This window comes from Nasonia vitripennis, chromosome 3 (assembly GCF_009193385.2).
Source record: "Nasonia vitripennis strain AsymCx chromosome 3, Nvit_psr_1.1, whole genome shotgun sequence".
In the NCBI taxonomy this organism is placed as follows: domain Eukaryota; kingdom Metazoa; phylum Arthropoda; class Insecta; order Hymenoptera; family Pteromalidae; genus Nasonia; species Nasonia vitripennis.
The window spans coordinates 17,824,355-17,850,108 of record NC_045759.1 but is presented as its reverse complement, the minus strand read 5'-3'; the positions used below and the strand labels follow the sequence as shown (position 1 = coordinate 17,850,108).

The 25,754-nt window shown below is 45.4% G+C and overlaps 1 protein-coding gene across 1 annotated transcript in view; it reads left to right on the top strand.

The window, feature by feature from the left end:
- Window positions 1–25,754, top strand: part of LOC100121967 (acetylcholinesterase 2) — a 114,935-nt gene that overhangs the window by 37,221 nt on the left and 51,960 nt on the right. The window contains exon 2 of the mRNA XM_001605518.6: window positions 21,218–21,360. Coding sequence (XP_001605568.2) covers window positions 21,218–21,360 — 143 coding nt within the window. The remainder of the gene's footprint in view (window positions 1–21,217; window positions 21,361–25,754) is intronic.

The window sequence follows — 25,754 nt, the reverse complement described above, 5'->3', positions numbered from 1 at the left end:
GCCTCAAGAGTTTACGCATCTCGAGAATCGTATCTTTGATCCCAGCAGTCTGAAGTGGGAGCCGCGCGGCTTGCTGCCAGACTTCTTATTTAAATACGTTGCTCGCGAAAGCATGTGTGCGTGTGTGTATATGTATAAGCACGGCGCTAGAATCCGCAGCGTTTTGCAGCGCAAGAGAGACGAGTGTGTTTATTCATGATTTAAGCAGTGCGCGCCGAAATCGATTCAACCGCTCGAGACTGCTGTGTATGTGCGTGTGTGTGTGCGTGTGTGCGTGTGTGTGTGTGTGTGTGTGTTGCGAAGAAGACTCGCTTGTTTTATTTCGCAAGTACAGCCTCTCAAAGCTGTTCTGAAGCACGTTGGTGTTTTATATATTCTTTTGAGACGTAGCTGGGGACAAGATTACGTCGGACGTCCCGGGCTAATATTTGTACCCAGGGTTATTACATTTGCCACTGCGATTCTTGCGCGGTCCAATTAAAATTCAAAAGGCTCGATCTTCAAGTGTATTTTCCAAGTGGTATACTCGGTGAATAAGGAATCAACTGCTCTTGGACTGAAGGAGATGCCGTTTGGCGGTGAAAATTCGAATAAGGCATGGAATGTGACGACTTCGAATGCCATTAAATCACATTAGTATTAAATGTGTCCGTTGGATGATTCGGATGGTTGCTGCGAAACAAAGTTTCTTCTTTGTCCTTGAAACGTACTAATGTTTCTGAAATCAGAGGAAAATTAATCACAATGTCCGTAATAATAATCGTGTAGAATTACCTTTGCTTGTGTAGCTCTTGCATCCAAACAAATATCTCGAATTACACGAGACAATACGCAGCTGTGTAGCTGAAATAATGTCGCGAGCTTATTCATCCGATCCCGTGGGTGTCGATCGATCGAGTTTCCAGTTTCGTGCGCTGCACAAGACATCCCAGAGCAGCCCGAGTAGCATTTTTTTTAAAGCTCGCGTGGCTCGACCTCGATTGTCTCCAGAAACTCGTGCCTTTATATTACACACACACACACACACACACAAACATATATTTCAAATGACTCGAACGAAAGCACACTTTCATCTCTTCCTCGCTTTTACTTTTTCTTTCTTCCGGGTTAAGCTTTTTTCCACGTGTGAAGCAATGCGAGTAAGCTTTTAAACTGATAATAAGATGAAAGCTTGGTTTTTTTCACCATGTGCAGAAGCTGCTGTTTTCCTTTAGGATTTTGTCACTTTCTGAAGAAAAGTACGCCCAAAGAAAAGTATTGTCAGATATGGCATGAGAGAAGCGCGTTGTGACACTCTCAAAGCTGGAAATGCAATTTGCAGTTAGCGCCTCTCTGGGCAGACGGGCGTGTCGGAGCAAATCCGAGCTTAACTTGAAAATTGGCTGAAATATGAAAGTGAAATTCAGCTCATTGTAGTGCTTCTAAATTGAGTTTCAAAGTAAATTATTTTATTTATAATACCACTGCTGAGTAAGTTTTACATCTGCGCAAACTATAGTCCACTTTGTTAATGTTATAGTTGGATATACTGGAGATAATTGCGTCTGATAATATGAGCATAATTATGGGTATGACTCGAAATGATCACGACACGCTATATTAAGTTAAATACTCGAATGACATTTGTCGGTACTCATTTTCTAGAATATCATACTACGCTACTTTATAAATAGTTCGACATGAATTTTAAATAGCTACATCGAGCTCCGAACACTTCTGCACCCACTCGTATTTTCCCCTCTTCCTCAACGATGTTGCGTAGTTCGATGTATATGTATACAGAAGTGAAAGCGCTCCCACGAAGAACCGTAAATTTTCAATGATCCCCAAGACGAAGTTCGAGTTTCAACTCCGCGTCTCTTTATCCATGCAGTGAGCTTGGTTCGCTCATTGCGCTTCGTCTGCTGTATATAAGCGTATACCCGGGCTCATATATGCATATCTAGGGGATACAGACGTTGCGCCCACGCGCGACCCGATTTTCTTCCTCGATTCTCATTAGTCCGCGCGCGCGATACGTACCATTGATTCGGTGATTCGGATGAATCGGAGCACGCTTTTCTCTTTCTTTCCTTGCTTTTTGCTGAGCTCGATTGTTAGGGCGCACGATTGACGCGCGTTTCATGGGTAATTAGGGAAGGATAGAGATATCCAGGGACAACACACACACACACACACACACACACACTATAATAGCTGTTGGGGATTATTTTCGTTTGAAGGACACTGTTTTTATGGATGTCGCGGCTTTAGTTTATTTTCTTTTAATTTTCCTTCTGATAAACAAGTTGGATGTATTACGTAAGGTGGTTGCATCTTTCATTAAAAAGTTTTGCATTCCTCGAGGGAGAAAAAGCTTTTAGTGCAGTGCGGTTTTTTTGAGAAATTATTCGTCAGAGCGCAGGTACACCGAGCGTGAAATTGTTGTCCAGATAAAAATTGCATATAGTTGTGGTAAAAATGTATTTACCTTTTTAGCCTGAAATGCCGGAACACTTTGCATGCATAACCGTTCTTTTCTTCGCGCACTTCAATATCGTAAATTCGGAAAGCGGCACACGACGGTAAAATACAGCGAAACTTTATAAACGCTTGATAAAGCTACCGCGCTGTATACGTCTGTTCTTGCCCTAAACTAGAAATAGCTATCAGACTTTTGAACCGCAGAAAAACAGGTTTCCAACCCACACGTTTGATAATTTTGTTTATGAAAAAAATAGAAAAATAAATTCTGGTAGTCGAATTTTGATCGATCGTTTAAACCTTGACAGTTTATGGATTCTCGAGAAGAGTACAAAAACACGAATGAATTTTAAAAGCCGCGAACGAATAATGATTTTCTAGGTGTATCGTAAACAAAGAGAATAACGTGTGCCGCGCGGCTTTAAAGAGAGCAAAGAAACCCGTAAAAGTAAAGAACACAGACTACGCGCATAGAATTTTGATGCATTAACAAACATTTCGCCGGATCCTATAAAAGTTCCCTCTGTTTTTAATGCGAAAGTGATAAATTTCCTTTACTACCCACAGAGGGTAAACGCGCCCGACTCCAAAGCTCTTGCGGTCGCAAACTTATATCCGCACCCGTATCATAGCTCAAAATCCACTTTGCAAGCAGGATTTCCCGCTGTTTTCCTTCGAGCGAGCTCGAGCAAAAAATGAATAAAAAAAAAGATGGGTTATTCAGCATAATAAAAAAAACAAGATCCTTTCCTATACCGTTAACTTCGACCCGCAAGCGCACAAGAAGTTCTCGCAAAGCATAAAAGCTCTCGCGCGTAGCACATCGATACTCGATTCGTTCGAGCCCATTTGCAAAACGATCATTTGTAGCCATCGTAAAAAACGCCAGTTGTACACGCTTCCTCTTCCTCTCTATACGTATATAACAGCCGGAAAGAGAGTCGCGAGAGCAGGTGAATAAAAAGTCGGTAAGAGAGAAAAATGTAGAGCACGCGAGTAAAATTCATCGGACGACGTCCGCAAGCTCACGCACACACACACACAGCCCGCGTAAGCCTTCGTGGGAATATACAGGGAAGGTAGGGTCTGCAGGTGGGCTGGCTCGAGTCGTCTCGTCTCCTAAAAGCGCGCAAGGAGCTTTTACGACTCTTCTTATCTCTCCTCGCGCTCTTTCTGTCTTAGCCTCCAGGGGACACGTGTGCTGCGGTCGAAGAAACATTACTTTCTTTCTCTCTCTCTCTCTCACGCTCGCAACAGCAGCAGCAGCAGGAGGCTTCTCTTGTCTTTATGTGGGCTCTCACTTAAGACTGCGCGGATAGGAGCTGCATTTTCGGAAGGGGGGAGGAAGGGTCAAAGCGCTTTTTAAACGGTCGTTGAGCCGGCTTTTAAAGTCGCGATTCGAGTGGATTTCCTCAACGAGGCTGTACAAGATTTTTTCTCCCGCAGCTGCAGCGACTGCTCTGTATGGGCTCTCGAGCGAGATTTGAACGAGCGGAAAAGCGTATGCGTGTGTGTGTGTGCTGGGCGAAGACGACGACGCGCGGGTTTAACGTGGCGCACTCACTTTGGGGATTTTACGATTGCATCGAGTGGCCTGAGACTGAGACTTATATAAAATACGCTAAATATTTCTCTTGTCCTAGATTGCGTCGTGTCTTGTATCGTTTTTCAATAGTTTAAAACTTTCTTCCCCCTACGATTTAGATCGTAAGAGAGATTTAAGGGTATATTTAAGAATTCACGATATCGGTCGCAATTGGGCATTTAATAATTACATCGATCAATCCCGCGCAAAGCGACGTGCCATCGAAACCCGCTAGTTTAATTCGACGTGACATTTACTTATGTGCAAAATTGCGAGTAATCGATCAGCCAAACAAGCGAGCGTGCCGTCTCCCTGCGCTTCTATCAATATAACGGCGATAATACTTTGCGTATAAATACCTTGCAAATACAAAGTAGCCTTGAGCAGTTAATTATAGGTATTATCGACGGCTTATAAAAATATTACAACGATGTTCTCAAATAGCGATGCTAGTCCATCCAGAAGGAGCTCGGCCAAGAATAACTCGAAGGAAATGCTCGCCGCGCACGGCGTAGACACTAGTGTGTTCGCGTATATATCTTATAAAACTATATTTGCGTCGTTATTACTCAAAATTGTTTAAAATGATATAAACACAGGAGCTGCGAGGTTTCTGCGTTATTGCGCGCACGTAACTCATCATACCAGCTGCACAAAACAAAGTACTACAGGCTCATTAAATTGCACTTTAATAAAAGTTGAAAAGTCAAACATGGCGTATTTCAATGTCCAACACGGCGAGCTTTCGCTCGATTTCTTGTGAGTTTTAATGAACATTTTGGCGAGTTATCGTTTTTTGCTACACGCGCAAGCTGTTGTTGAAATTAAAAAAGTTTCCCCCGTAGAGCCACAGCGGAAAAATCCTGCTCTTTCTCCATGATACAAAAAAATCGCGGTCAATTTATCGGCAACTGTATAATTAATTTATTCTTCAAACATCAAATCGAATAACAATAAAATCCAGTAACGGTAAAATCCGACCACTCGCGCACAAACAAATTCATCAGAGCACATGGAAGAAGCTCTATGAACTCGAACTACGCATCAAGCGCACATAATGGGCCGCGTATACTGCCGCGAGGTATATAGCTATATAATAGCTGTTGCACAGAGTAGCCGGTCGAGCACAAAGTCCACACCGCAGGCATCAGGCCAGTTTCCCCATTGCGCTCAATTCGTTCCGGAAATGAGACAAGTGGCCACTGTCTTATCCGAGTCAATCATCGGGGCCGCGCCGCCGGCCAGCGTTTGCTCGTCAAGTTCGCGGTCACGTCCACGTCACGCTCGTCCACTCGACTTGGAGGCTAGCCAATATTCCCCCGATGCTCTCCGAGCGCTGTACTACTGCGCTGTGTGTTCTCCGATAGCTGCTCCTCCGCTAAGTGCTTTGTCCTCTGTGAAACGATTCTTGCACTGACTCGTCGCGTTCGGCTTAATTAATAGACCGAATGATCGACCGATGTTCGAATCGAATGAGACGATAATTTCAGAAAATTGACCATAAGCATCGTATAAGTGCGCGCGCGGCTTTTGCTTTTGCTATGGGCATATAGACGTGCTTTGATGTTTGCCAATTTGCCCGAGCGACTATATTGCTCTATATCTGGGCTTCCTTTATCGTCGTTGCGAGCTTATTGAATTTATGTTGGTTTGCTAAAGGCTCTGTAATGATGGTATACTTAATGCCAATAAAAAATGTTATAATATTAGGAATATGTATGACGCAATAAAAGTATAGAATTACCATTACTAGTTTCGATACTGCATGTATCAAATAATATTCAATGAACAATGTATCTAATTCTCAAGGATTCAATCAAATCACATCAGTGTTATTGAAACCAATGCTATTACGTTTCATTTATTTGCGAATTGATATCACTCGTAATAAATATCGAATATACAATTCGATGCAAAATCATCGAATGCTACAATCAGAAATTCAATAATCTCCAATAGCTAGAATAGAAAAAAAAATACTTTCCGCAAACGCATAAAACGAAGTGGCTCCACAGCCGGGCTAAATCATAAACCAATACCTCGAACGAGAAAAAATGTTTTTAAATCACTCAGCGGAATTACGTAGGGCACACGTATACGCATGTATATCCAGCGCGCGATCGAATCTATATATATATATATATATATATATATATATATATATATAGCCACAGGGTTCGCGCTGCAAAAAGTGCGCCGTAAAAAAGTCCGCACCATTGAGAGGCCACCGGCGGCTTGTTCAAAAGGCAAACTGATGAATATGTGAGCCGATACAAAAATATAATGTTCCTTAAAATCCCAGCCCGCCGCCGATAGCACTCCCGGGCACATTCATATTTGAAATCCGCATGCGTTCGGCAGCAGCTCTCGCCTCTGCTATTCGGCTGCTGCTGCACACGAAAGCGTAAATCGATATCCCATCGGCCGCCGCCGGCGCCACGGTATCGCGCGCAAATCGGCTAACATCGGCTAAAATTATCCGCGTTTTCTGCCTTGCACCGCCACCGGTGCGATGAACGGAAAGAGTTTTGCGCGCACGAAAACAAAAAGTAGAGTATGAAGTTGCAACCTTGTTCCACATTATCTCGAGTTTTGTGCTCGATGTCTCCATATAATATCGTGCGGCTATTATGGATGCGAGATGGATATTCGTCGTCGTTTGTTTTTTCGCGTATTTCCATATAAATAGACGTCATGGCCTGATTTTTGCAGCCGTCGCTTCTCGGTATTATATGCTTTTTCGGGATCTCTGGGGGTGACGGCGTCGATGAGAATTGGATTCAGTCACTTATTATTAGAGGATCGAGGGAAAGGCCAGCCTTGGGGATATGAATTTTCATCATCGCGATTCGCCGTGACGTAAAAGCCACGAGCCAATCACCCTATGATTATTATTTTACAAAATTTCCACGACAATAGCGCAAAAACATCCATCGCGCAAGCTCCTCTTACCCACCAATAAAGTACTCGAAAAACCGATTCCTCAACCCGACTGCACAAAAATTCCCGCGAAGATCTCGCCGAATAAAAACGTCGATATAACCGTTGGCGGGTGACGCATCCGTATAGACATCCGCGCAGCAAAAAGCCGCGGTACGAAGTACAAGTACATCCAACAGTAGCTCTCGCATAAAATTCAGCGGCGCGGCAGCGAGCTTCTGATGGATGGTCGCCAGCGTATCACGGTATAAACTTGCTCTCTCCTCGGGTAAGTTCGTCGGCCGATTCTCGCTGCTCGCGTGTAGCTATATACCAGCACGGAGAGGTGTACGTGCGTCCAGGGATAGGAGAGAGGCCGCGCAAGCACGGAGGAGCTTTACACCTCGCGCGTAACTTCTTCTTTACTCCGGAGGCTGGCGGCGCGACGTCCGCTCTACTCTGTGTGTGTTTACCTTCGGCGCGGCCTTACCTTCTCAAGCTTTCCGCGCACGTTCTTCAGGATTCCTCCCTCTCCTCCAGTTTTCCCGCATTTTTCTTTTCCTCGCTCGCTGGATGCTTCCATTATCCTCTCCTCTCTTTAGCTGCTCCTTTTTCGCCTCCGCGCGCTGGGTCCTCTCTACACGGCCGCTCCATGATTATGGGCTATTTTGCGCCTTTTTCACATTCGTGAGAGATTGCCCGGCTAACTTGGATGGATTCGTTTTCTCTCGACTCGAGCCCGAGAAGGAGAGAGCAATGAGCTTTCGCTGCTGGCTTGAAAAATGCAAGCTCGATCCTCGCGCGAAAAACGATGTATCGCTCATACGCGCGGAGAGCGAGGAATATTCTTCGTGAAAATTGAATCGGTTGCATCGATGCGCACTGCATTGTTTAATATCCGACTTTGCTGCAAGTCTATAGTTTTTCTCCAAGCTCGCGGCACTGCCGAGAACCCAGACAACTTCAGAGGCAGTAAATTCAGCAGGAAAAGAATCAATTACGCGCAATTATACTCCCAAGTGGCAAACTTACTTTTTTATAATCATCCCGCGTGCGTATACCTGTACCTACTCCCCATGTTTTTCCTCCTCCGAACTTGTTATCGCATCACGCGCCTCCTCCGGATTTTTCTTCCCTACTGCAGCCCGAGTAAGCGGCAAATATACACACACACACACACGCACACACTAAGCTCATCGAGGCCGTGTAAAAGTTGCCCGAGTTACAGGGCGACGAAGAGAAGAAAAACGAAGAGAGGGAGAGCAGCGCGTCCGGAATACAAGTGCCTATCGGACAAATCTTCGGAGCGAGCTTTGAGCGAGCGGCAATGACGGGAAATGGAATTGCCCGACGCGATCGATGCCCTCGGCGCGATTCCGATCATCCTTCTTCATCTTCCCTCTCTCTCTCTCTCTCTCTCTCTCTCTCTCTCTCTCTCTCTCTCTCTCTCTCTCTCTCCCCCATGAGCGCACGTGTATGTTCTATGATGTATGCATGCACGTGAGCCCTGCAACGAGTCATTACTCACTGCGCTAGCGAGCGAGCATTTTTCGGTCCTCGATTTTTAAAGTTTCTCCATATTTACGCTGCATAAGCTCGTACTAACGCGTTTTTGGATATATCGAAGGGCGATCACTCGACTGGTTTACAAATGATGCTGTTATTTTATGATGGAATTTGTACAATAACACCCGACGATCGCTGCTTTGTTTGTTTGATAAATTCGCCGAGCGATATGGTCGAATAATTTCAAATTTCATTGCCAAGCTTATTTATATGCTATAATCTTATAATGCACGAATTATACGATGGTTACTAACGTGTTCATTCACTGTGTAACGCGAGTTAATAAACTCCCGCGTATAATTTGAATATAATATCGGTGATTATATCGCAATCCGAATCATCGGTCCGTACGATGTAGCAGTAACTATAATTAATGCCGGTATCTTGTAACATTTTCATTCGAATCGAATCATGCACGCGTGTAGAACGACGTATTAAATTTGCATCGATCGAGAAGAAATCTCTTTTTTTATATGCATTTATTCGGAATCAAAAATCATTTCTACAGCTACTGTAACCACAGCTCGCTAAATTGCTCAATTTTCCTAATGCAGAATAGATATTCAACAAGCAAATATCCCTAATGGCGCGGATGAAAAATTAATGGATCGTTATTAGCTTATCGAATAACTCCCATTATCGATTTCAACCGCGCGCATTAATGTTTTCGCGCAGACGAGGGACACAAGGTGCGCGATGATTAATTAAATGTTTGTACTTACGGAACCGAATACACGCGAGCGAAATGTGCAGCTACATCCGGTAATCTATTTTAAACTTTCTCCGATTACATTATTAATCGTGAATATGCGCGGTTGATATAATCCCGCGCTGATGCGCGGCGCCATGGGATACGCGAGCGGCGGGGAAATTGTATACGAGTAAACCAGAAATCGTTAGTTTTAATAATCTGCCCGAAGAATATTTCAGCCATGTTGCCAAAACATCATTGTATCGGAGTACTTTACACTTCAAATTTTCGAGCTTCGTATAAAGTGCAGAAATCAAACACCTAGCCAAGTTGAAAAATCAATCAAACGAAGCCAGAATCGTCAGCATTTAAAAATGTCTCGAACTGACAGAATTTCAATAAGCTTCCGACCCACTTCTCCGATTCATCTATATCCCCACCGACGTAACGGAAAAGAGACAAGATAAAAAAACAGCGTCACTCCATCCTCCAGCTGCAGCTGATGCGCGCAATGCATTTCAGCAAAAACTCGCAGAATCTCGAATTCTAATCGATTCGCCCATGCGCACATGGAATATATATGCGTGTGCATCTATATATATAACAGCCGGACGGACGCAAGAATGCCGGCATCACCGAAAGGTCAGCCGTGGGCGGATGCGCGTTGGCGATGAGCGCGGAATATATGCACTGCTGAGCTATGTATATAGTATACACGTATACGTATATAATACTGTACATGGCTACCGTGCCAGGTTGCGATACGACGAAAGAGGTCTATCATCCTTTCTCATCACTATTATCCATTCAAATATGGCGGCGCGTATATTCGTTTGGGTCGTATGTTAGACGCGTGGGTGTTGAGGAGGCGACGATGAAATCGGATGAGGAGCATTTGCAAGGGCCGAGTTGGATTGTGAACTTTTGGCCTCGCTACTGAATGATTGAATTACATTTATCCAACTCCAAGCTATAATTTGAGATCCATCTAAGGAACGCAATTTTTTATGTTTCAGGTGAGTAAAGCTTCCTGCTTGCGTAAGTATAAAAACGTGTATGCATATAGGGACGATCGTAAAAGTCGGAGTACAAAATTCGCGAGCCGGATTTACAACAAAGCTTCGAATCAAACATTACATCGAACTCGAGGTTTGTAACTCGATTACATCAACTCACTCGTATTCTCGAACTGTATAATTAAGAATTCCGTCAATTATTCCACCTATACTAGTCTATTTCAATCAGCTCACTTAAAATCAAGCGCGAAAAAAAGCTCGCAAGCTCTCGAAACGCGATTCAATCAAGAACAAAGCTGTATACGACAGAAACACATCCTCGGCTGGCGCAATACATTTTAATCGCAGCGCAAACATCTGCAAAAATATTTCCAATTAGCTTTTTTTCCAGCTACTCCTCCTCCTCGACGACGAAGACCGCGCGGCAATTAAGAGCAAGAGATACGTTATATCCCTTCGGTGCTAGGCGCATCAGTATCAATTGCGGTAATTAGAGGGGAAAAAATCTCCAACTTTCTCCGCGTCCCTGGTCGCCGGCAACTTTTTGCTCTCGCTCTCTCTCTCTTGGCTTATTCTCCTCTGTGACACTTTTATAAAATCGTTCGAGCCTCTCTCACGCGTATAGTAGAGCAACTCCGCGCGCTCGATCTCCCGGGGATGCGTCAGTCTCGAAGATAAATTGCTGAAAACAAGCAAAGAAACGCGTAAGAGCGCGGGATGAAAAAAAGGAATAAGTGGAAGTATTCTCGGACTTTTGAGATCGTTTTCGCTTCCGAGAACGGATGGAGAGCGAGCTTATGATGAATAGTAAGAAGGAATACTTATTGCTATGCTTTTAAAGGCTTTTTGAATTTTAACGAAACGAGTGCACAAGTTGCGAGTTAATAAAACACTGCACCGTCGCGCGTTTGGTCCATGAATCTTTTATACTAGTTTCTTTTCGTCGCATCAAATGAATTTATTTACACATCCACGTGTGTCGCGTCTGACCGTATCCGGTCTTTTTTCACTTCTGGCACAAAAAGCACTTATTCGTAAAAATTAATTGCAACAAAAAAAGTTGTAGCCAAAATGCTCTAATGGTCCCTTAAACGAATTCAATTAAATGATCCCAGACTAAATTTACCAGTGCAGCTCGTCCTCCATCCTCCCAAAATAAAAGACCTCAGCTCTTCCAGCGGTTTGCAAGTCACGTATAAATCGTTTGTACGTCGCGTTTAACTCGCGCGCGACCACTGCTCCAAATTCTCTCCAAAAATGAAGCTCCAAGATCCGGTATATGTATAGACCTCGTTGCATACGGCTGTGTTCCCGAAAATTTTCAGCCGAGCAAACTTTCCTCATCCATGCGGTGAGCCGAACTTCGCTGGAAAAGTTAGTTTTCCCCGCAGCCACAGTCCTCACGCTGATGTGGCCTCCGCGTACGAACAGGCCACTGCTTGTGCCGCATTCGATATGTACCTAAATGAAATGGTGAAAATCGTTAAGCCGAAAAACTGCGGACGAATAGTTTGAAGCGCGAGGATGATGTCTTGAGAAATTCTTTGGACCTTGCGGGGGAAAACGTATAATGTTTCGTCGCGGCGAACCGTTTTATCATCGCGTCGATATTTCTTCGCGAAGAATTTTCACCCGCTGGGGATCTCTCGCGCAGTCTTCAGCATAATGTCTTTACACTCACCTATACACGCGTTTCGCAACAGTCGACGGTGAGAATTCACCAGCGCAGTGCGGATTGATTTATCGTCGATGATACCTCCTGGTATCGTTCTCGCGCGTGAAAGGGCCTGTTTTGCTTATTTAATGGTACGTATAATACCGTCGACGCGCGTATCATCAATAACCGAATGCGAATCGGAATTCAAACCTGTGCATCGATCGTATACACTCGAGTGCGCCAGCTTGAATAATAAATAAATTCATCTTCCGTAAGAGTATCATGAAGAAAAAAAATCCATAATCCCACTTCCCGTTTTCATCTCCATCGACCGCAGTAAAACGATCATTCAGGCCGCGCATCATCTTTTATTACCCTCATCTCGTAACTCCTGTAAGAAAAAATCAAAGCAAACTCGTGGCAGCGGCTGCCACGACATAACTCGAGAATTATGCAAAGTTCAAGTGCACACACGCGCGCGTGGACACAGTTGAGAGAAAAAAAGCGGGTCAGGGATATTCTCGCTAAGAGTTTTCTCACCTTCTCATCGTCTGGGCTCGTTACTTTGGCAAACTGCCGATGGCCTCTCGACTGCGAATGCGCGTGTCCTGCCGACGTAGACGTCGTTTGTAGCTCTCGCCGCCGTTGCTGGAGGCTAGACGAGGAGAAAACGAGCGAGACAAAAGAGCCGAGTGTCGCCGACGCGCTTGTCCTTTCATCTTCTTTTAGACGCTGTGTACCTATACAGCATCAGCTCGGTGTTGAATCCACACACGGTTTGCTTCTCGAAAATTTTCTTTATCGGCGTAAACACAGCCGCGCGACAGACAAATAATCGTTAGCCTTTTGTCGTCACCACCGGCGGCAGCCTTGATGCACGCATTGACGGTGATGATGCTCGGAGGACACGTCGTCGTCGATAAAGTTTCTTTATTGCATTCATTAGCGACGAGGCTGCTGATGACCGGTGAAAGGGGACTAATTGGATCGACAGCGTCTGTTATTGGCAGGTCGACGTTTTCGCTCAGATTGTTTTGTACCGTCTCTTTTTGCGTACACCGGTTATACACGTAAGATTTTTCGAATTGTGTCTTCGATGGTTCGATAATGCGAGCGAGTGTGAATATTCGTGAATATTCGGAGGAATAAAGCGGCGATTAATCGAAAACGCCGTTACGTAAAGGTCACGAGTGAATGGCTTATTTATTGGGAGAGTTTGCTCGGAGCTGAAGCGTAAATCACGAATAGAATACGAGAAAATTTATCGGCGTTAAATTTAATTCATAAAACTTATACGACTCATAATAACTTGACGGCCTTTTAACGCCGACGCGCGCTTAAAATCAAAAACGACTTTTCCCCGGATTTTTACTACTTTTCGCGCACACGCGTAACGTAACGACATAGCAATTATCCAAATGCTTATATTCTCCGACGAGCTTTTTCACACTCGCTGGGTTTATTGCGAAGAAGCTCCTCTATGAGTTCGTAATAGCTTCTTATTAAATTTTATAACCAACTCCGAACTAATTAAGCCAAAAGTAGCTAATGTACGCACGCCGTCTAGCCGGCTATTATATTTCGCTATACTGTATTAACATCCCTGAAAGCAATCTAAAGTTTGCAAATTATTACTCATACGAAATCCAGTTCGAATAATCTCGTTTCCGAGCGACACGCAGCTTCAATTAAAACCGACGAACAACCTTATACGCGAAGCTTGCGAAAAAGTAAACACAAAATACGCGCGCGCGTGAGTATCAATCATGAAAAAAGCAGCTCGGGAACGTCTCTGTCACCAGAATAAAAAAGAAGAAGAGGAAGCACCCGACTCGACTTTTCAGAAAATCCATTGTCAGCTCAACCTTGCGCCGAAATCTCGCCGAGTCATTAAAAGGAAAAATAATCGGGAGAGGAGAAAGAAAAACTGCCATCCCATTCTCTCGCCTTCAACAATGCTCACACTCAGAAAGCGTCGCGCATCAAGGCGCTTAATTCGAAAAAACTCGACGCGAAATAGTTCATGCAGCGCGACACCTTTTTTCCCTTACTATGCCTCGCGCTGCCGGCAGTTCTCTCTCTCTCTCTCTCTCTCTCTCTCTCTCTCTCTCTCTCTCTCGCGCGCGCGCGCGCGCAAGGAAAAAGAAAGAAGCGCGCTGAATTTGAATTTCGCGCGTCAAGGTGAAACTGCTGCACGAGAGCGAGACAGCAGCCAACAAGTTGCCGATGTTGAATCGATAGAGATGGGTGAGCCCCCGGGGCAGGAACACGTAGAAGGGATGAGGTCGTGCTCGCGCGTCTACCTGTGCAACGCTCTTGCCATCGCATTATACGTCTCGCCCCTCTCGCAAGTTCGCCTTCCCTACATTTACCCTCTCGCGAGCTTTCTTTCCTCTCGTCCTTCTCTCTGTCTTTTATTCCCTGGGTTTATCTTTCTTTTTAGAAGCCGACTCTCCTTTGCGCATATTCACTTCTTCCCTCCGCGTATCTTTCAATTTCGCGCCGTCCGTGTGTTTTTCGACTTCCCTCCGCGATAATTTGTTAAGCACTAGGCTGAGCCTGATTGGACCTTCAACGGTTTCTTCTTCGCCATCGACTTACTCGACGCGTCTCTCCACCCATCCATCAGGCTCGTTCGAAACGTCTGTCTCCTCTTCTTTTCTCTCTTTCTTGCTTGTAAGTACACAGCCTACTTACTCGCAGCGGTACACACGACGTTTCACTTATTCTCCCCGGCACCTCTGAACCATGTCTCCGCAGTCACTCTCCGCCTTACGTCTCACTCCTCTCGGCTTTGGTGTACACGTATATACACACACGACCGCACGACGGCCTATGCTACTTTTATTTTATTCCTGATGGCTCTTATCTCCATTTGCCGGGCGTCGCTCGAGAGTCCCTGGGGATCGCGAGACCCCGTTTTTATACGCCTATATAGACTGTACGTGCGCGGCTGTGGGAGTACAGTGCAGCCAGCCGAGATTCTCGGAGGACGCGACGCGGGAGGCGAGAAAATTTCCCGGTGAAGTTTGTTTAAGGACTGGATTGTCAGAGGATAAGCCGAGGTAATTGCTATTATTTTTTCGAAGCTGAGAGGAGACTCCTTTTGACTTCTCGAGCTGCGAATCTTAATAAGTAGAAATGACCGGGTTTGCTCGGACGGGGAGTCGCGAATCTGCGAACTATTGCGATGCGATCTGTACGGTTCCAAGAAGACATACTGTTATTTAATAAATACCCTCGTGAATATCATCTCGGTAAATCACAACAGGAAGCTTTCTCTCTCTTTCTCTGTCTCGGTATATATAACAGGTTGTTTCCATTTCCTTATCTTAAAAGATAAGGAAGGAATCTAGCATCAGGCTCCGTCTACTTAATCTTGGCGAGGGTTATACCCTCAAGATGCAGCCATTAGGAGCATGTGGGATACGACTAATATATAACACGACACTTATACCCCATAAAACATTTTTTGCTCCTGCTATATATACACATGGCGTTTCCCTGCGCCTGCAGACTTCCTCTTGCTCTTATGGTATATAGCTGCTCCCCACATCTTGCCCGTGAGAATATCCCCAATGGGGGAATACTCCAGAGTATTGTTTCGCAAGAGAGGCTGTATTTTTAGCGATATCGCATCATCAGCCGGAAAATAAGGCTGTAAAATACAATACGGTTTACTCGAAGCAATAATTGATATCTCGCGAGGGAAAATCGAAAAAATGCGCGAACCGCGAGATTAAACTTTCTCGGGATATACGTAAAGGGGAAAAAAATTTATCAGCTTCCGATAAGGATCAACCCACTCGGGACGTCTCCTTGCATTCTCCAGCCGGGGAGAGAGAGCGTCGTGTAACCACACCCCCGCCAGCGCTGGCGTCGAATCCCACTGAATTAGAAAGTAATCCGAAAACTCGTAAATCTCGAGTTTCAACCTAGCTGTCATCAGATAAAGAAAGACGACACATAGGCATACAGCGCCGCGAGAAAATTGAAAAGGCTTCCCCGCTGAAAAACTTTCAATTCTCCGGATTCCCGAACGCAGATCCGGAAGTAAATTCCTTAAAATTACATTCCAGCTGCCGCTCGCTCGCTTTCGCTCCGTATATAGCCATGCAAAAAGATTCAGCAGCAGCACCGAGTAAGAGAGAAAGAGCTCTCTCTTTCCCGCACACCAACCGGTTCATTCTTTCGCCGGCGAGTCTTTAACTTCCATCCGCGCGTTTTTGAAGCCGACTGCAGCCGCATAGTTATGGAACTCGCTCGCAGCCGCGGAGCAAAGTTACAATTGCGAAGAAGGAGAAGACCGGCTGGAAAAAGGGGCAGAGGACGCGCGAGCCGAGGCAGAGAGAATGTGTTTGACCCAGTTCGGCATTAAACCCTTCTTGTATAAGTATGGCTACCTCGGAATCCCGGCGACTTGGCAGTAGGCGGGGGCCAGTGCGGCTCAGGCATCAGTAGCGCTCGCGCGCGCGCGAGAAAGCGCAAACTTCCGGCGCGCTATCGCGGAAACGGGCCAAGATGTCGCGGCTCTGTTGATTGTCTAGAGGAAGTTAGCCGGCGTGTAAGTAGAGCTTTCGTGACGATGAGTTTGGATGAGAGAGAGAGGGAGAGAGAGAGAGAGAGAGAGAGAGAGAGAGAGAGAGAGAGAGAGAGAGAGAGAGAGAGAGAGAGAGAGAGAGAGATGGGAAAAGTATTTGGTTACGCTGGTTATACCGCTGTCTTTGTTCGTTTCATTTTTTGAGAGTAACTCGTACGGGTGCTCGAGTATTTTTTTTTTAATTTCAATTGCAATGTTAGTCAACGCGTTCAGCATCCGAACAACAATGAAAAGCTGCAAGATAAATCAGTTTGAAAAATAAGCCATGCTCGCCAATTAATTTTCCGCTTATTTTTTTTCTTCGTTCTCCTCGCGCTCGATTTTTCAGTAGCCACCTTTATGACGCCGCCGACAAAGAAGCTTTTAACTCGGCGCCAGCAGGCGAGAGTGCGCCGCCTACATAATTAGCGACACTTTTTCATAAATAACGAGGCGCGGCTCTTTGAAAGCTTCGATCGAGGAATCGCAAATATTTCCACGAAGGAGGAATTTCGAATAATACTCGCGCGATACGCGTTTTGTGCTCTCGATGAACAACTGAGCTTTTGTGTGTACGAAACGCACATTTGTGCTATATAAGCCATATACAAAAACACTGCGCACAGATTTCATACGACGAACAAACGCACATTCTTTTCCGAAAAGCGCAAAGCGAAATTGCAAACAAGCGCTCACTACGCCCTTGTTTTCCGCATTTCAATCAGCGAGCTGCCAAGTGTATTTTCAGCTCGTATTTGATCTTGCCGGTAGTCGCGGAAGCCAATAACACAGGGCTTTTCGCTCTCGCGATCTTCTTTCGCGCTGATCAAAAGTGCGTTTAAAAGAGAAACGAGTCCGCGCACTTGCGCATAATACCCGCGGATGTCGGGTGTCACATGCACGTCCGTGCAGGCCTGTAAGCTCGGAGTTTCAAACCCGATTCGACGTGCGAGTAACAACTGGATTTTCCGCTGGATGTCACTCACCGGCTGTGTAAAATACGTTTTGTTTTTCGCTCGACGGCGTATTACGAATTTTCCGCACGATACTATGCGAGGAGGTTAATTTGGCGCCGCGAACAGTTGATTCTACTCTCTCGGCTCGATGCGGAAACGTGGGATGAAATTTTCTCCCTTTTTTTTTAGCGTAATCTGACTCAGATTGTAGGAATTATACTGTTTAGGTATAAATAGAAGCTCTTGATGAAAATGGGCGACTGCTATATTGTTCGGCAGTTTTATCGGTTTATTTCCGAGCGAAAGGTCAAATGCAGCTGGTTAGCGGTTGCGGGATGCGCGCTATGCAGAGCTCTTGATAAAAGTTGGCGAATTCGTGTCGGCACAGTTTTCAAATGAAATCTGATGGGCATTCGATTATCGGACATTTGGCGCGCCTGGAATCTGATGCGGATTCCTCCGATATCGAAAATTACCGAAGATCGATATTCGACAAGCGAAATGCTTGGGATTTTCCACTTTAAAGAATCCTCGATTATACGCCGGAAAATGCGATGCATATTTTCATGGAAAATAATCAATCGTTGTTGGATTTTCAAACATCCGTTCGATGCCCTCAATCACGAGATTAACACCATACTCCCGTCGTAAAGTAAAAAGAAAATAGCCATAAGAAAAGAAAGTTCGTCCAGCTTAAATTTCTTCCAACCGCGCTCGCACTTCATCCCCGTGTTAATTACGTGCAACAAATGAAATTACAAGTGGAACAACTGCCGCGCGAGCTCACACTACCGTGGATATCCCCCAGGGGGGGGGGGAGGAAAACGAAGTAGATATAGGGCCAATTCCTTCTTCTCTCGCGATCTCGCGCGTGCCAAGCTTTTCGAATGAGAATCTCACGCGCACTCGACTTTTCCTTCATCAGCGCTCGCTCGTTGGCTCTCTCTCTCTCTCTCTCTCTCTCTCTCTCTCGATAGAAACGAGTGTAGCCGGAAAGGAAAGACTGACGAGATAATCCATTTTTCAATTTTCTCCTTTCAATCAGCGACTCCCGGCGACATTCGCTATAATCAAATCTACGCGGCCGCTGGACACGTGTGTGTGTGTGTGTGTGAGGTCGACGTTTTGTTTTCCTTTATCTCATATACGAGAGCAAGCACTTCTTTTCCGCGATGAGTTTCGCTGCTTTTTTTGCTATAAAAGGGCTCGATTTTCTGAAAAGTTTGAAACGGATGCAGCTTATCGTTGAAAGATAGAAAACGAGTCTGCCATTTAGTATTATAGGTTCGGTGGAATCATTAATTTTTCCTGAAATCGCATAAAGTACATTTGCCCGCACGCCCGATATTACGTATGCCGAGGCGCGCGCATAAAGCGAAGGCCAACTGCTTCGCCATTCTTTTCATGTTTCGCTCGTATATATAGCTGCAATCTCGTTATACCTATTTGAGGGCGCGCGACTCTCTCTCTCTCTCTCTCTCTCTCTCTCTCTCTCTCTCTCTCTCTCGAATATGCTTGACATGCGAACGGTAATGCACATTACTTTTTTAAGCTAACTATGGGGCCAAGCTACTTTTAGACGAGCGCCTATATAACGAAGTCCGCCGCTGCAGCTGCAGGCTGCTGGAAATTCGTGAATTCTTAATCAAATTGGCCCTTTAATTGGATTAGCTCGTGCACGCGGACGAGGAGCTTTACGTACCATTTTCTCCGGCTATTATTGCTTATCGATTCCTCGATGCTCGCAATGATAATACAAGTATATATGCAGTAATTAAATTCGACCTAAAATAGTTCCTTAAAATTACGAATTCGCGAGAACTCGTCTCTGACGCGCACAGGAGCAAGGCCAGTTAACCGCCTGAATACAGCTATACAGATGCAGGACGAGCTGCAGTGCTCGGTAACGCGTACAGGGCGATAATGTTCGAGCCTGCTTGCAGGCCTCCCGATAACCCGACACACGAATTTCAAAGCGCGCGTATGTGCAGCGCCGAAGAACTACGCCCTAGTGCGCGAAATTCAATCCTCCGGCTGCAAAGAGATTGCAGAAGGGAGAGAGAGAGGGACGAAAATGCTCGGGTCGGCGTCGAAAAAACAAACGAGAGAACGAACGTACGAGAGACAGCGTGTGTACATGTATATAGGTAGAGCAGCGCGCGCTGATGAATAACTCAGAGAGCCCAGGTGCCATTATTCTCCCTGTAATATTAATGCCGGCGCGTCCAGGACTATATACACGTTATATAACACACAGCTACGCAAAGTACACACGCCTGGAGGGAAACAAGCTTTTTTCGCGACTCCCGCTTTAACACACTCCTGCGTTCAGATAACAAGCCTCTGTCTCTGTTCCTTCCGTTCTTCTCTCCCTCTCTCTCTCTCTCTCTCTCTCTCTCTCTCTCTCTATTTTTTTTGCCGCCTCTGCCGCGCGCGCTTACCGCGTAATAATTTATTTGGGAAAGAACTCGTTACTGAAAATCTCTGACAGAGAGGGGAGGTTTCGGCTAGATTACAACGCTCTGGTCCCTCGCGTGCGCTGCCGACGCGCGATGAAAAGCCGAGGAAGAGATGATAAGTAAGTTGAGGAAAGAGGCTGTTGAGAAATTTATCCTAGTGTATCGTTGATAAGCTGTACGAGGGGAGAGAAGTTTTTGTTTCTCACTGATGGAAACGTGACCACGCGCGCGATTTTTCGATTTTTATAGAGAATAAATTCGGATATGGACGCGCTGCGCTTTTTTTTCCTCTTTGATCGACAGTCTCTCTATATGCGGTTTGTTTGCTTTGTACGCGGGTTTCGCTGAATGCGCGAGCGAAAGCTGTGGAATTTGGGCGGTGTATTTTTTTAAATTTCTCGCGTTTGTTATTCTCAACGATGGGATGTGTGCTGGAATTTAGAATTGAGTCTTCCTTTTTTTCGCTTTTTCAGCAGAAGCGACTAGTGGTGATTTCTTCGTTTTGCGTTATTTGATGTAAAGTGAGCAAAGGGTCACGGAACGATCGGCAAAGATATAAAAAGCTCGCGCTTGAGTAGGAGAAATCAGTATTAAATCACTGAGCCAGCTTTAAATGCACTGAAAAAGAACATCCGTTTCTACTGTAAAACATGGTAGTTTTAGCGAGTGTGCACTGGTAGTTTTGGCAGGTCTCGGCGAACTGTCTCTATCTCGAGGATATTTAGGTTATGTATCACCTTTTAAAGCACCAAAAATCTTAAGAAAATAATTTTTTTAATGAGTATTATGATAAAATATAAAGTAATGACCATTATGGGACTGATAAGTAACAACATTCAAAATGTTCACGTAACTTATTTGCTAATAGTCACTCTGCATGCGATAATAGGATGGTAATAAGTTGATGGTTGTTATTCAGGGTATTTTCTCTCTTATAATGATCATTACTTATAACTTTAATTTAATTAATCATATTACTCATTAAAAAAACTATTTTCTTAAGATTTTTGGTGGTTTAAAAGGTGATACATAACCTAAATATCCTCGAGATAGAGACAGCTCGCCGAGACCTGCCAAAACTACCAGTGGCCACTCGCTGTTTTTACTGAAAATTCGCCACTGTGGTGACACTCGCTAAAACTGCCGTGTTCTACAGCAGAAACGGGTGTATTTTTTTTCAGTGTGCTTCGGATGTTATATCTCGGCTTGGAATTTATCGTCGTCGATAAGAATACTCTGATTTTTTTTACAACCGCTTTATTCTCATATGACATAGCCTACAGGGAGAGATGTGAACGATTCCTTTGTTTTGTTTTTTTGTTACAGGAACGTATTTCATACTTTACGACTTCATCGACTACTTCGAGAAGGACAATCCAAGCCCACTGGATCGCAGCAAGTTTCTCCAGATCATCAATACGATATTCAAAAACATGTCCAGCATCGAGCGGGAGGCCATCGCGTTCCAGGTAATAACTCAATATTTTTCAAAACAAATAGCTCTCTTCCGCGCAAGTGCTAATCGACAAACAGAGCACCGTCCACTTCGCACTTCTCACTAAAAGAGATTAAAAAGCGAAATTCAAATCCCAAACAAACACTCGCATACGTAGACGACTTCCGCAGTGTAATCAGCGCGATGGAATGACAAAACGTTCGTGCAAATTTTACCGGTGGCTTCGAAAAAGGAGGAGCCATCAATATTCGTGTAACATAGTCCCCTCGTTTGTACATGTAGGTTGACGCAACCTTGGCAGAAAATTAGGGGAGGGAGTAATAATTTCATATCGCCCTCCCGGTTCGTCGACCTCGTGTGTGCCTACATAAGCCCAGGGGTGGTAGCTCGTCGTAGCAGCAGAACGAACGCTTCGTTTGCCCTTCGAAAATTGCCGAAAGTACTTACCCCGACGCATTGCTCGGCTCTTTACGGGCGTATCTAGATTAAACTGAACAAAACGGCAGTTTTAAATATGCGACGTGGTGACAGTGTCATAGTTTTGACTTATTTATTTACTTTTGCAGGTTTTAATAGTTTATTCTAGGAAAGATAAAAATGTTGCCTGCTAAAATCGTTTCTGTAAAAGTACTATTACACATCAGAGCTAACAAAAGAACCTGACTCGAAAAACTGAGAAATTGCCCGATACATCTGAAACACATCGGTAGAAGGACGTTTCCAGCGAAGAAATCGCAGAAACCACTACAAAGCACTCGAAAACCGAAGGAAAAGAAAAACCAGCGAGTGGCTCGTTCATCTGACCGGTAGAGCGGGATGCCGCACGGCACAGTCATACAGAAAGAGAGGAAGAGGGAGAGAGAGGGAGCAAAAGGGCGCGGCAGGAAGCAATTGCTCTGGGAAGCATCTGTACTTCACATAATAGCTCTCCGGGCGAATTTGCCATTGTTGCGCGAACTTAGACGCCAAAAGTCCAAAGCTTAAAGCTCGCCGTCGCTACTGCGCCGGGCTGCAGAGAGCTGAAAGTTCAGTAGCTGTTGTGGTAATGACACTTATTAGAGCAACGAACTAAAAGGCTCCACTGTGTTTAGCTACTGCTGTTGCTGCTGCCTTCCTACTCCTTCCCTTTATACGGCCGAAAAGTTGGTCGGTCAGCGGTGGCTTTCTTTCGTATAAATCTGCGGCGCCGAGGCGCCAGCGTTAATTACTTTAATTAATTGGCCGGCGCCGGTGTCAAAGAGCCGAAGCCGCTCCAAGTGTATACCGTGAACTCGGCCAAGAGGCGAGAGAGATCGATTTTATGCTCGGGTGACAGAAGTTGATGGGCGAGCGATTCTGCCTCATTGGCTGATGCGGTAATAGCTTTGGGAATTGGACTTTAGAGTGGAATATATGGCTACCTGTATGTTTCATTTTTATCCAGACCGTGTAACGTTTCAAAATAATCCTTCATCGCGCAACAAAGCTCGCTCCAGAAATAAGCAAAAACATTTATAAAACTTTCTATTTTCATCCGAGCTGTAGTGGCTACGCAAAAACATAATCTGTTTATACAACTCCGCGGGACAAATTACATTATGATTATGCGATTAACCTTCTCTTCGGTATAAATGGTAAAAGTCGTGTACGTCCAAACAACCCAAGCGCGTTATTCATCCGACTGCGAGTTAATTAAACATAAAAGCGTAATTTTCTAATTCCTCCCCTCCAAGCAACACACGTACCCCGAACGTCCTTCTTCAGTCCAGTGTAAATATTTTTTCTCTCTCGACTGCAGCGCACCTACACGTATAGGACTAGGCTGAAAAAGATGAAAAGCTGTTGCTTTGTGGGCCATTCTCTCCGAAAGAGAGAGAGAGAGAGAGAGAGAGAGAGAGAGAGAGAGAGAGAGAGAGAGAGAGAGAGATCCATACATACATGCACACAATGCGCTCATACTCACACACACACACAGAGGCGAAAGCGAGCGTTCGTTAGCGAAGCATAAGTTTCGCGGGCCGCACTCGGTGGCGCGAGACTTTGACGAGGCCGTTTCTTCGCGCTCTTCCACGAGCTCGTTAAGGGAGCTGCGCGGTATAAGAAGCGCCGTGGGGCTTTCTCGTCGAGCGTTAGAGAAAAAAGTGGAGAGGAGAGAAAAAAGGAGAGAAACGAGGGGGATGAGAAAAATCGCGGGAGTTTCGCCATTTCTATTTCCGCGGGAACGTTTCTCCGCAGGCGTCGTCGTCGGGGCTGATGGCTTGTTGCATCGCAAATTGCTGATTTCTCGAGCACGACAGTGCGAGCGATTTGCATATCTCAAGCTTGCGCGCAGTCTGCGTGTGCCGGTGTAAAATTGAAGCTGAGGAAGTTTCGCCGTAATACGACGATTGCCGCTGCCTGATTACTCGCTACTTCGGCTCTAATGTTTAGATTTGTATGCGGAGTCTTGACAGACGCGAGAGGGTAGGGATTGCGACGCGCCGTTTATTGGAATTTAAAGCGTCGCGGATGAGAGAAGGAAGATGTCTAGCGGTGACGCTTTCGTGCGAATTAAATGGGTGAGTAGGGAGTGATTAAACTGCCGCTTGAAATTTCTGGTCCCCGGACAACGATGATAGGCGGTGCATAAGCAATATAATTGAGACAAAAAGCTCTGTTCTTTGCAGACAGAAGAAAAGGCCTCTTCTTGCGTGAGCGCGATTTTATGTGTCGGGAGATTAAGTTTAATATTCGAAACTTTTCTCGAAGTTCCTCGCGCGACCAAAAAGTTTCAAGACTAATTATTCCTGTAACCGGGCGAACTATTCAGTTTCCAGTTGACTCGGGCGAAATTCGAAGTGTCTTCTTCTCTCTCTCCTCTCTCCAATACTCGAACTTACTTCCAGAACGACGTTACACCGCATTTCTAGACAGAAACACCGTTACCAAAATTTATCGTCTTACAAACCGAACGATGTATCCTCTTCCATCCCACCTCATGTAACGTGGAGCTAATCCAAAAATCATCGACGCACACTACCATCCCCAAGATTTCGCTGTCACGGTCGTAAGAGAGCTGCGAGAAGAAAAAAATCTCTAAAATATAAATAGACCAGAGCTTGCGACTCTCAGCATTCCGAACGACTTTGAACTAGTTTCCGGCGAGCTTGCGAACAGAGCCATTCAGGCACTCTCCGGAAAGTTCGCCTACACCCGTGGGCCATCCTCTCGCGCGACATGCTTTCTTCGCCCCCGCGAGACTTTTTCTCTGACTCACGTGTACACGCGCGAGAGTGGCTGGAGCAGCCGAATCTTCGGAGGCGGAGAGAGAAAAAAAGAGGACCGAGACAGTGGGCCGTAATAACGCCGGCCTACAACTCGCACTTCCGGTGATTCGCTCCAGAAAGCTGGAGAGAGAAAGACAAAAGAGAAAAAGAGCGTCAAGGCAGCGGGAAAAGTAATTGCCGGGGAAATTCTTCGCGAGACGCGCGGCCCCTTTGACCCTTTGTATTCGAGAGTAACTGACGCACATGGCTCACCGCTAAAATAAATCAACTGGTGCTGCACCCGTGGCTGTGCTATACCAACGCGTTCACCTCTTTTGCCGGCTTGCGCTTTTTAATTATGCAGATATTTACTCTGGCGCGTCTGTCATGTGCGCAGCTCTTTTCACGAGATGAGCTGTCGGTGATTTTGCAACCAGTTCTGGCGGACGAGGACCTGCTTTGATGGACTTGGAATGTATACGTTTAGCGCTGGTTTGGTGGAGTAATGGCAGAGCGACGAATGAGATCTATTCGGTATTGATATCTTTTGCCATCGTCTGCTTTGTGTATTATCCGTCACTCGGCTTGTTATGGAGCTTTTTGTTTCGATTATGTTGAGAGTATACGGCTTGGAAGATTAAACAGACTTTTTCAACGTATACTTTCATTGTTCGGCGAGAACAGAACGTTCGATTCTGATACTGCAAATGAATGCGCGCTTAGTTTCTGTCATCATCGCAATGAAATCGTTAGCAGCGTTGAAAGCTATGCATGTACACCTGCTAAAATCAATTCCCTTCTTTTCATCACCAATCCAAACTTCCAAACTTCCTTATCAGACAACGCACAGCAACGAGTAAATATTTGCCGACAGCCTGTAATGCCTCTCGCAAAACAATCACCCTAAATAACACAGCGTCTCTCAAGATCCTCGAGTTCGCGTGAAAAGCACGACAACGTGTTCTCGCTCGGAGTTTGTTTCGCCTGCACACATCGGGCGACTTCTCAGCGTCAAGGCATCGCGGAAGGAAGAATGAGAGCAAAGTGACGTCTTCGCGACGCGATAACTCGATTTATTGCTCGGTGGCTGCGCATCGAACGAGTCGCGGGCAGCTACGAGCGTCGGGGGAGTCCCGCAGCGTAGTACAGGGCCGCGAGATTGCGCGGGACGTCCGGGACGATT